Below are 12,341 nucleotides of genomic sequence, written 5' to 3'. Positions count from 1 at the left end.
CCCCAGCTGCGCCTCTGACCCAGTTCATCTCGCTGCTGGGGGTGTCAGAGACTCCTAGTAGTGTAGAACGTGGTGCGTAGAACGTGGGACCTGCCCATATTAGTTTTTATGAAAGTTGTATACATTTCTCTGCGGGTTTGGTGGGTATTGTATTGCTGACACATCCTGTAGTAACCCAGGCCAGGGGCTGCAGACAGAAGTAAACCGATACTTCCAATAGCTAACCACTCACCAGGAATTAAAGGACAAAGCAGAGAGCCTACTGCTTTGAAGTCTAACCTGACCCCCCACCCCTTCCCTTCAGGGTCTCAGGAAGTTCAAGGAACTTTGAATTGGATGGAGGACAGCCTGTGAACTCAGAGTCCGACACTGACTAAGAAAGATGCTGGCTGATCCTCCGACTCAGAAGGGGGGGCTGGGACAAGTGGAACCCACATAAGCAGGCAAGGCGAGTACAAGAATGAGGTGAGATGAGATGCATTTGGGGTTTTATTTTAGCCCTTTTCTCGCTGAGTGGGATGTTCCTATGGATAGAGAAGCCCAGCTCTGCTTGGAACAAGCTGGTCTCGGTCGCTGCCTTTAGCAGCTGTCACAGCTCCCAAAGAGGATTTTAGAGCAGGGGCCAAACCCCGCTGGGCGAGCTGGAGGCAATACAGCTGGGAAGCAGGGGGTGCTGTACCCTGGTGGTCCGGTCAAATGGAGAGTGGACGGTGGGGTTCCACTCAGAGGAATGCAGGTGTAGGCCCATCAACTGGGCGTGTGTCAGAGCCATTCTCGCAGGTCGCGCTGCACAACGCCTGCTTGTGCAACAGACCTTGGAGCCAATGAGGGCCTTTTACACAACCACCTTTCCTTCAGACCTGCTTACAGGACATCCGGTCACAGGCATGCAGGAATCCCTACAGCCCAAAGCCAGCCCCCCAGAACAGCCAGAAAAGGCATTTTGTTCTGTTTCCCTCGTCTACTAATTCACACACTTGCAATTAAACCTGACTTGAAACGTGCAGTCAAGGCTCCATCGTCCCCTGCCCCGTTGTGTTTGTGGTTGCTAAGACAGGGCTTGAGCCATATCCCCACTGTTCAGAAGCCCTGCCGGCCCCCGGGGACTGATCAAAGAGCCAGGTTTCAACTCCCTGCTCCCCCAGAGCCTGCTGTTTATCTTAAGAGAAAAGGGGTTCAGGGCTCGTGGGACCAGGACTTGTCTTCTCTGCCAGGCAGTTTGCAGGACCAGTGTGTGCGTATGCGTGCTCTCTCACACACACGGACTTGTTTTCATTCACCAGCACCCTCTCTCTCTCTCTCGCAGCCAAGCAGCCGTCTAGGAGCAGTATTGTACGCCGAGACACCCGGCCTTTTTAATGACTTTACCGTTAGACTTTCACATGCCACTTGGGTTTTGTCGCAATTGATACACTCACACAGATCACCCCCAATGGCACATCCCCTTCTTTGCCCCCAGAACCGCCCCCTCCCAAAGCAATTGTGTCCCAAGCCGGAGCAGAGATGGCTGGGTTCCCAGCTCCAGCTCTGCTCTTGGGAGCTGCCCCGGCCTCGTTCCCCCACGCAGGGGAGAATCGGACAGAACAGCCATCGCCAAAGCACAAAATCATGTCCATAGGGTCATTCTGCCTTGGGTTTCTTGCCTCAGCTGGGAGTTTCCCAAGGCTTCTTGGGGAGCTGTCCGGAGTGCTGAAATCCTTCTTGGCTTGGGCATCGAAGCAAGACTTCAAAGGAAGAACAGTACAGAGGCATTCCCCCCCTTGCTACCCCCCCCCACACACACCCTGCCTTAGAAACTCTTCTCTTTCCCCTATAAGTCTGTGACTTTCAGTATACCAGAGGGGATTGAGACACTCAGTTCCCATTCATTCGAATGGGGATCAGGAGTCCAAAGCCCTTAGACAGCTTGGAAAATCTCCACCTAGAGCTGATCTCCAGGGATTTTGTCCCCTAAACACTTGGATCCCACATACATTTTAAAGACTGACTAGATTACACACACACACACACACACACACACACACACACACACCGCTCCCTCACTAGTGTCATTATTTGTATTCCAGGGGCCCCCAAAGACTCCAGTGCAGGGAGCTGAATGAACAGACACTACTGCCCCAAATGTATCCGGATAGCACCTAGTGACCCCCATTGAGATTGCAGCCCCTTTGCGCTAGGCGCTGTACATACACAAAGCAGGAGACAGTCCCTGCCCCGGAGAGCTTGCAATCTCAATAGACAAGACAGACAAAAGGTGGGAGGGGAGACGGAGGCAGAGTCAGGGAGAGACCCCAGTTGTCCTGGGTCCTAATCCGGTGCCTCAGCCATGACCCCTCAACATTGAGATGAGCGGAGCTTCACCCACAGCACTGAGGTTCAGGCAGTTCCCTCGCTGCTGGCCGGGCTAGCAGGGCTGAGCCCTGCCTGGGGTGGGCTTTGCTGGCACGTTTGCTGAAGGAAGGGGTTACCTTGAGCAAGAGTCCCTTCAGCACCTCTCGGAACTCCCTTCTCACCAGGCAGTAGAGGATGGGGTTGAGGCAGCTGTTGGTGTGAGCCAGGCACACGGTGACGGGGAAGATGTACGCCTGGGTGTTGTAGAAGGCTTCAGTGAAGGGCACCAGGTTGAATTTGATGAAGATGCCCCAGGCCGTCAGGGCTTGGTTGGGGAGCCAGCAGATGAAGAAGGAGAGCACCACGATGGTGACCGACTTGGTGACCCGGGATCTCGTCCTGGGGTTGCTGCGGCTCATCCTCATCTTGCTCAGGAACCGGAGGAGGAGGATGTAGCAGGCCGAGATGATGGCCAAGGGGATGACAAAGCCCAGCAGGACCTTCTGGGTCTGGTACAAGCCCAGCAGGAACTGGGGGTCGATGTCTTTCAGCTCCGGGAACTTCACCAGGCAGAGCTCATCCCCGGAGACCCTATGGGTGGTGGAGAAGATGGCGTGTGGCAAGGTGGCTAAGGCGGCAAAGAGCCAGATGATGGCACTGGCCACCTTAGCCAGACGCCTGGAGGAGGAGCCCTGGTCGGCCTTGAGGGACGACACCACAGAGCAGTAGCGGGCCACGCTCATGGCAGTGAGGAAGAAGACGCTGGCGTACATATTCATGGCCGAGACCGAGGAGATCAGCTTGCACATGACCTTGCCGAAGGGCCAGCTGAAATCCAGGGCCGTGTCCACCGCCCAGAAGGGCAAGGTCAGGACAAACTGGAAGTCGGTCACCGCCAGGTTGAGCACGAAGAAAGTTACGCTGGACATTCTCCGGCGGTGCCTGGAGCCCAAGAGGAAGAACACCAGCAGGTTGCCCAGCATCCCCAGGGTGCAGACGGCGGAGTAGACAATAGCGATAGCGATCCGGGTGGCTTGGGTGCCATCCGAAGGCAGGAAGGAGACCAGGTCCACCAGGCTGTGATTGGAGATATTCCTGTTGCCTCCCGCCGGGAGTTTTTCATCCGTGCTGCAGCAGTTGTGCTTAGACATGCTGGTGCTTGCTCCTGGACTCTCCTCGCCTTCCCCTTCCAAGCCACGGCTCGCGCCGGGCTCTGCTTTTCGCTGCTTCCACCAAGTTTCTGAGCCGATCTCTCGGCACCGCTCCGTTTTGATCAGCCTGCAGAGAGCCCCCTCCCTGCCACGCATGGCAAGAGCACGGGAGTAGCAAAACTGCTGCCTGCTCCCCCTCGCTAACTCTTTCCTCTCCTGCACGCGCTCCCTTGGCAGGGAAACAGCAGGAGAGGACGGTGCGCCGGAGCGGCTCAGGCAAGGAAAGGGGTGGGAGGGGAGAGGAATCGCAGTGTGAGCGGGAGCACTATTAAGGTGACTTTTACCAACGTCCCCCGTAGGATGTTTACCGTATTTCTTCTTGGCCCTACAGCAGCACCCAGACCCCCCCCCCCGACTCGGCATCAGCGTCTCATTGTGTTCGACGCCGTCCAGACGTGTAGTCAAACGACACGCCTTGCTCGAAACGGGGGAAACTGAGGCACGGAGCCGGGAACTGAGACCTTGGACGAAGGGCTTCCCCTCCCGCCTTTGTCTATTTAGACCATGAGCTCCTTGGGGCAGGGACAGTCTCTCACTGTGTGTCTGGGCAGCACCTGGTGCCCCAGGGTCCATACCACCTCTAGGTGCTACTGGAATATACCTGCTAATAATCTGACTAGCTGTGGTAGGTATCTGGCCCCCCCATCACCACCGTATCTGAGCTCCTCCCACTCGTCAATGCATTGCTGTTATCCCCATTGTACAGCGGGGGGAACTGGGAGATTAGGGGATGCGCCCAAGGACACAAAGGACATTTGTGGCAAAGCAGGGGCTTGAACTTGTGTCTCCTGAGCTCTAGGCTAGCACAGCCCTAACCACTGGCTCGTCTCACGAAGGGCAACGGCCAGGTGCAATAGCTGGGTGAGAGACAAACAGAGGGTGCGGGGGGGGACGGGAGAGGAGGTGGCCTCAGCGGCATGAACCTGTTTCAGTGCAGACGAGCCGGGTGCAACGCAGCCCTGTGTCTATTACTCTGTTAATACAGGTTTGCCAGCCCCTCAGACACGCTTCCACTGTTAGTTGTTGTTTGTACTGTCGTAGCCCCTGTCAGGGCCCAGGACTCTGTTGCGCTAGGCGCTGTACAAACACAGAACAAAAAGGTGGTCCCTACAGTCTAAGTAAGAGAGGCCTTCCATTCCACTCCAGTTTTTACCTGTTCCCGCTACCGTATCCCAAAGCTCGTGGCTGGGAACTGCCCCACGGATCATTGCAATGCAGCCCCCTCTGGTGTGAAATGTTGGCAGCTGATTATCAGAATAGAGCAAATCTACACAGTCGTGTGTGACAGGCAGGTCCCGTTTCACACCCACTTTGCGCTGGTGATAATTCCAGTTGCAGGGCAGCGGAGAATCTGGCCCGGTGTGTCTTTAGGGTTCCTTCCACACTCACTCACCTTATTCCTGATTTACACCAGCGAGGGAAGAATCTGCCCCTGCAGTTTGAGCTCTTCTACCCTACCGATCAGCCAGTGTCGTCTTCAAACAACGCGTGGAAGCGAGCATGGGGGGAGGCATTTCAGTTCTCCAGGCTGAATTTCCAGGGGGGCCAGATCTTCATTTCCAGCATTCTCTGGAAGTCATTAGGAGTCAGAATGGGATACAGGGATCGTGCAAGGCTTTTTGACCCAATTTAATCCTCTGAACAAACACACCGTCTCCGGAGGAGAGACCCACTTAGCAGATAACCACTGCTCTCCCCGCACTTTACATCCGCTACCTGTCAGATTGAAAACTGCATTCAATTTCCCCTCTTGCCCTCCTCATTTCACCTGCCAGCTTCCAGCCTGGAGAGGCTGACTGCTGGCTATTTAATCTTAAATTACACCTTTGTCAAAAGCACTTTCCGTGAGCATTGGGGGCATGTCGCCAGCAGGGCGGTGAGCAGAGCGAGCCCCCAAGCCGCTCACCTGGGTTTGATTCCTAGCCAACATGACAGTGAACTGGGCTGTTCTAAAGAGGACGGTGATCAATTGTTCTCCATGACCCCTGGAAGTAGGATGATGTAATTGACTTCATCTGCAGCCAGGGAGATTTAGGTTAGATCAGGGGTCGGCAACCTTTCAGAAGCGGTGTGGCGAGTCTTCATTTATTCACTCTGATTTCAGGTTTCGCGTGCCAGTCATACATTTTAACGTTTTTAGAAGGTCTCTTTCTATAAGTCTATAATATAGAACTCAACTATTGTTGTCTGTAAAGTAAATAAGGTTTTTAAAATGTTTAAGAAGCTTCATTTAAAATTAAATTAAAATGCAGAGCCCCCCGGACTGGCGGCCAGGATCCGGGCAGTGTGAGTGCCGCTGAAAATCAGCTCGCGTGCCGCCTTCGGCACCCGTGCCATAGGTTGTCTACCACTGGGGTAGATATTAGGAAAAACTTTCCAAGTCTCAAGGGAGTAAAGCTCTGGACTAGGTGTCCAAGGGAGGTGGTGGAAGCCCCGTCACTGGAGGTTTTTAAGACCAGGTTGGACAAACCCCTGTCAGGGCTGGTCCAGGTTGACTTGGTCCTGCCTCAGCGCAGGGGGCTGGACTAGGTGCCTCAGGAGGTCCCTTTAAGTCCTACATTTCTATGATTCACTGAGCTACGCCCAGTATCAGGGGGTAGCCGTGTTAGTCTGTATCTACAAAAACAACGAGGAGTCTGGTGGCACTTAAAGACTAACAGATTTATTTGGGCATAAGCTTTCGTGGGTAAAAAACCTCACTTCTTCGGATGCATAGAGTGAAAGTTACAGATGCAGGCATTATATACTGACACATGGAGAGCAGGGAGTTACTTCGCAAGTGGAGAACCAGTGTTGACAGGGCCAATTCAATCAGGGTGGATGTAGTCCACTCCCATTACATTACACTACGCCCAGACATTATCCTTAAATTACAGACGTCCCATAAAACATTTAGGGTCCAATCCTGAGTTGCAAGTACTCAGCACCTCTCCAAATCAGGCCCAGAACAGGTTTGCAAACAAGTTAGATTCAAACTGAGGGACGAGCTCCCATAGATTGTGCCCTCCTGCTGCTTGTCTGCGTCATTAAAACTGCCAGTAATCTTTAATTCTGGTGACCACGAGACACACACTGGCAGCTTCTATTGTAGCCAGTCCAGCTGCTGCGCTCCACCACGGCGCTCGGCGTAGGTGACACGGAAGAGAGCGATTGAAAGGGTCTGTTGGGGAGATCGCGTCTGCAAATAGGAACCCGGGAGGATCAGAGTGTCCTGAGAGTCTGTAGAGCTGAGCAGCCGGGGGAGAAAATTGTCTGCAAAAGAGCCGCTCTGATCAGAAAGTGCGTTTCGATTTGAGTGGATTTGATGGGGACACACTGATGTTTGATTTCCCTAGCAGTTGAGTCATGGAGGCAGGGTGACCTGCTGGACAGGGTGCTAGGAGCCATGGAGTCTGGTCCCACCGCTGCCACCGACCTGCTGGCTGACCTTGGGCAAGTCACGGCCATGCTCTGTGCCTCAGTTTCCCCAGCTCTAAAACGGGGACCTCCTTCGTAAAGAGCTTTGCGTTCTGCGGATAAGAAGTGCGAGAGGAAAGCTAGGGTTCTGTATTATTATTATAGTCACTTGTCAGATTGCAGTTGGCAGTACTGGCTGGTGGTCAGTCCCATAAAGCCATCCAATCAGGGAACCAGAAGTCACCTGCGACTTAAACAAGGAACCATCGCAGGGCGCAATGGGTGAAATTCAGCCCATGCAGGAGGCCAGCGCGAAGGCCAGGCACAACTGAAATCCTTAAGCCTTCAAATCAGGGCGTACAGAGGACGGCAGCGACACACTGGCCGTGTGCTAGCCTTCTGCACGGGGCTGCGTTCGAATACACAGCGGGGCTGTGATGGGTTAGGGACATAGCAGTAAGTCATGGGGGATGGGTCCTGTTCTCGGATTGCATGAATTAACTACGCTCGCACTCTGACTCAGGTTTGAGCCCAAGCCCCACTTCCGTCCACACACAAATCAGTCTGACTCGGGTCAGCAAACCCTCAGGCCCTGGGTCCCAGGACCCTGCTAGTGGGGCGGGGTCAGAGCGCCGAGCCCTGTCATTTTGCAGCGTGGACGCAGGTCGAGCGGCAGACCCGAGTCAGGAGGGCTGGGAGTGCCGTGTGGGCGTTAGCACAGCTGGGAGACCCGGTGTACAATGCCCAGGTTTACATGCATGGTGGAAGCTCAAGGGTGGGTTGGAAAGCCTGGGGCTACAATGCAGTGTAGACGTGCCCCCAGGGCCCTACAACCCCCCCTGGAATTCATGCACGTACCTTCCGACTAAGACACTGATTTCAAACCATGCAGCCCGTTGGAACACGTCCACTTTGCAACCCCTACAGGAACTGGCCATCAGAAACAACATCACAGGACTTTTATAACTCAGGGTACGTCTACATTGCCAAAACAAGGCACGTTCTGAACTCGGGTTCTCTTGCTCAGGTGAGAAGAGCAGTGAAGACGCAGCCGCATGGGTGAGCAGCTCCAGGGAAAGCCCACGGAGGAGCCGGGGGCTGAACTCGAGTTTGCCCCGCGGTAGCTAGCCCCAGTTAGGAGCTCACCATTTTTTTGCAGTGTAGACGTACCCGAACGGTACAAATTTCCAACCGCACACATTTGCAAGGCCCTGTTGGCAAAGGGACTGCAGAGTAGGTGGTGCGTGGAGAAGAAATTCATGACTAATTTCCTGGCAGGGAAGGACGAAAGGGAGAATTAACGGTTGAGATTCTCATCCCATAGCGTCCCCTTCTTCCCACCCTACTACACTGACAGGCAGGGAATAGGGAGCGGGGGGGGGACACAACGTGCCGGGGACCTGTGGGGCAGACGGGGTCCAACAGGGAGTTGCCAGTGGAGCTGAGAGACCGGGCTGTCCGCTCCCCACACTGCCCCTCTTAGGTCGGTGGAAGCGCTCCAGGTGACCTAAGGACATGCACTGCCAGTTTGGAGTGTCGACATGCCCTCAGCGTCATGAACTGTCCCTTCAAAGGCGGCTCCATCTCACCCCCCCCACCCCACCCCCCATCCCCGCTGGGCTGCACTCTGGCGCACTCAGCCAGCTCGCTCCCTGCGACCGAAGACGAATGAACCCCCCGGGCTTCCGCAGCTCCGAACAAAACCAATGACTTGCAAATTGAGCTCATCCCCCACCCCCCAATGGGATTGGCATCTGCTTCTAAGCCTGGCAAAGCGTCCTTGGGTGAGGCTGCAATTTTCATCCTCGAGCCCTTCTTATCCAGGGCAGTAATGACAGCTCTGGTGGCTGGCGCATTTTAATCAGCCTTGCCCCGACTCCAAGGGTGTGAGAAGTGACTATTGGCATTTTTGCACCAAGAGCCCTGGCTGGCTACATCCACTAGCCAGCGCCGTGCATTGCTCCTTCCACACGGCGCCTCTGCGTTAGCGTCGTCCTGCTGTCCTTACTCGGGCAAAACTTCCATTGCGCTCTAGGGGGGTTATGCCTGAATAAGAGAAGAGCCAAAGAACCTGACCCTGGGAGCCCCTCATTATTATGGTGGTGCCAAGAGGCTCCCCCCCAACCAAGATCAGGGTCCCACTGCGCCAGGTGCTGTACAAACACAGAAGAAGAGGCAGCCCTCCCCCAAAGAGCTGACAATCTCAACAGACCAAGAGGCAAAGTGACTCACCCAAGGTCAAACAGCAGCGCCGTAGCAGAGCTGGCACTAGCTCCCTGGTCTCGTGAGTCCCCATCCAGTGCTCTAGTCTCTGGACCTCGCTGGCAGTTCCCGGAGGCGCCACACCTCTCCTTGACTCTGGGAGGCGCTGTGGGGGCGTGGCCCCATGCCTTTGCCGTCCCTTACGGAGTCAGCTGCTCTGCCCAGCCCCTGCTCCATCCATTTCATTTCGGGATGCAGATTGATGCCTGAGGATAACTGAGGCTGAGGACGAAAGCAAGGCAGGGCTGCGAACAAGCAGAGCTGTTCTCGGGAGCGCAGGCCCCAGGGAACTGCCAGCCCGGGAATGTGCTCACCTGGGGTACGGGAATCAGGCAGGAACGCTGCGTGTGGCTCAGGGACAGAGGCCTAGATCCTCAGAGTATTTAGGCTCCTAACAGCCTAACGACCCTTTGACTGGGTGGAGCTCTGCTCCGCCTTCTTCCCCACTGATCCAGCTTCTCTCTGTCATGCCCGATCCGTGACTGCCCTGCTCAACTTCTGCTGCCACATCAAGGCCAAATCCCAAGGGTCCTTACTCAGTTTGCACTCTGGCACATTCCCTTTGCCGTTAAGGGGAGTTTGCCCAAGCCCAGGACTTCAGGATCTGTCCCTGGCCACACGCAGCCACTGAAATGCAGCCACTTCTGGGGTGGAGGGGAGAGCGGACGCTAAGGACACCAGGGGAAATCCTCTCTTTCATAACAATGCCCAGCCCTGATTTCCTGCCCACCAGAAATGTGCTCCCTCCCCTCCCCACGTTCTCCTTGGCTGGCCTGTTTGCTCACACCAACCAGCCTCGCACTCTTCTCTCTCGATGCCAGTCAGGAGCCCAGGGTGTCTGTGGCAAACTCCATCTATCTATCAGGCATCAAAGGGTAAAAGCGCCGCCCCCCCAGCCGTGGCATCTCACAGCCCCTCGGTTCCACCCACATTGTGGTCAGGACCTCGCCTGAGGAAAGCTGAATGCAGAGGAACAAGGCGTTGGCCTAGCAAGGCTGAGGTCTGTCTCCAGCCAGGGCCCAGGCCTAGTGCTAGAAGGGAAGGGGAAAGCGCCTCTGGTACAGCGGGCCCCTTGCTCAGTGCTGCAGGTAATGAAGGAGATGCTGCGCCCCGAAGCGTGTGGTTAGGTTACGTGGGGAGGGCGAGCGTCCAACGCCCAGAGTGATGGAGATGATGCTACTTCCTGGCTTCGCTTTTCTAGAGCATCGCTACCCAAAGGCTCCCAGAGCAGCGTGCGGCCTCCACAGGCAGAACTCCCTCTCCCTCTGCTGGAATGCAGCCACCTCTGGGCTGCCCCACCCGCTTCTCCAGAGGAGAGCGGAGGAATCCCTTGGTCATGATCCAATGTAGAATGGGGCTGGGACGCCCACCCTGCTCCTTTAATATTAATATATGGAGATATCCCATCTCCTAGAGCTGGAAGGGAGCCTGAAAGGTCATCAAGTCCAGCCCCCTGCCTTCACTAGCAGGACCAAGTACTGATTTTGCCCCAGATCCCCAAGTGGCCCCCTCAAGGATTAAGCTCACAACCCTGGGTTTAGCAGGCCAATGCTCAAACCACTGAGCTATCCCTCCCCATCCTTCACAGCTGGACAAGTGGCAACACAGATACCTGGGCACCACGTTTGCCCTCCTGCAGCCCCTGGGTGACTGGCCCCTTTAAGTGCAGAGGGGCCAGCACCTCTCTGCCAGCACACGTGCCCCCCAGGAGGACCTGATTAAAGAGCAAGGTGGCAGCTGGGGCTAATCATGACTGGAAGACAGGTGTGAATGGGGAGGGGCCTTTCCAAGGAAGGGCAGGAGGGCTCTGGGGGAGGCTGAGGACAGCAAAGCAGCACAGGGGTAAGTCTGCTGCCGGAGGGCCAGGGCCGGGAGAGGGCTGAGGGCCTTAGACCAGCGGTGGTGCTACTCTGCCAACCTTGGAAGTCAGGGAGATGCTTGGAAGGTCTCCTGCGGGGAAGGCTGGGGCGGCCGTGCTGCTGAAAGGGCAGGTGGAGACCAAGGTGGAGTCTGGATGTGGCAGAAGATGCTGGAGCAGGGGTGTGCGGCGTGACGTGGGACTGTGTTTTGGGCCTGCCCCAGACCAGGTGCACCGTGCGGGGAAGAAATACAACATGACTTGGGCTTTCCAGGATGCCGGGCCGTTATGGGATAATCAGCTCGCCCCGGGTAGGGTCCTACTGGACCCAAGAGTCCTTGTGGTGTAGTCTCTAAGGGTGGGTCGACACGGCCATTAACAACAGAGGTGGGAGGGTCCCAGAGCTCCGGCCGCAGCCCAAGCATCGCCCGAGCCCTGCATGCCCAAGTCAGCTGGACGGGCCAGCCGCAGGTGGCTGATTGCAGCGTAGCCACACCGTATAAGACCAAACCTAAGAGCCCTGGAGACTGAATCTTCTGGTTATCTCCGGGCCCTGCCCTGCCCTGCCCTGCCCTGGTGGGCAGAGGGGAGTCAGCCAGCAATGGGGGTGACTTGGACTGCTGCCCTCTAGGAACGAAGGGGACATGCCTGCTGGAGGCCCCCTTCTGCCCCGACCCTTACTCGCTACTGAGCCGTGGTTGCATTTGTGACGCACCCACCTGCCTGGCCCGTGACCCTCCGCTGGGATTTGCAGCCAGGTCTCCAGCAAGGAAAGGCCGACGCCTCCTTATTCTCACTGCGCCAGCCCCACACCTCTGTACCTGCCCCCTCCTCCTTCAGTCCCACAGGTCTGCCACTCCCAAGGACCCGTGTGCCCTCAGCCCCCACTGCCCAGGAAGTGCTACCAGGCCCCTGCTCTGTTGTTCAGCCAGCTACAACCGTATGGTCCTGGACACGTTTATCCGGCCCTGCCCGGGCATCCTTCCCCCAGCTGCTCGCCCCTCCAAGTGTGTGCTAGCTCGCTTCTGCTGCCCCCCCCATCCATGAGTGAGTGCCAAGGAGGACAGCGTAAAGCCGGGCGGGCACTGGTGGAGCAGGAAGCCGGGCCAGGGGAATCTGCAGGAGGAGGGAGCCCCCTCCCCACAGTGCCCTGCCCGTCCCCCATGGGGCAGATTTTTCGGAGCCTGTGCAGCTCCCATTGACTTGGGTGCTCGGCGCGTCTGACAATCCGGTCAGAGGGAGAGTGTAGGGGAAGCGTCCTTGGGGGTGGGGGGTGGAAAGCC

At 56.3% G+C, this 12,341-nt stretch overlaps 1 protein-coding gene across 1 annotated transcript; it reads right to left on the bottom strand.

The window, feature by feature from the left end:
• Positions 1–1,330: 1,330 nt before the first annotated feature.
• LOC101932822 (relaxin-3 receptor 1-like) lies at positions 1,331–3,732 on the bottom strand. The gene has a single exon (XM_005281269.3). It carries the CDS (start codon positions 3,636–3,638, stop codon positions 2,358–2,360), a length of 1,281 nt encoding a protein of 426 aa, XP_005281326.3. The 5' UTR covers positions 3,639–3,732; the 3' UTR covers positions 1,331–2,357.
• Positions 3,733–12,341: the final 8,609 nt, after the last annotated feature.

The sequence above is a fragment of the Chrysemys picta genome, chromosome 25, assembly GCF_011386835.1.
Source record: "Chrysemys picta bellii isolate R12L10 chromosome 25, ASM1138683v2, whole genome shotgun sequence".
Classification (NCBI taxonomy): Eukaryota; Metazoa; Chordata; order Testudines; family Emydidae; genus Chrysemys; species Chrysemys picta.
Note: the sequence above shows the minus strand (reverse complement) of the source record. Positions and strands in the feature narration are given on the sequence as shown.

Coding starts and splice junctions, on each gene's coding strand:
- LOC101932822 (XM_005281269.3), bottom strand. CDS start 3,638: ATGCGTGGCAGGGAGGGGGCTCTCTGCAGGCTGATCAAAACGGAGCGG.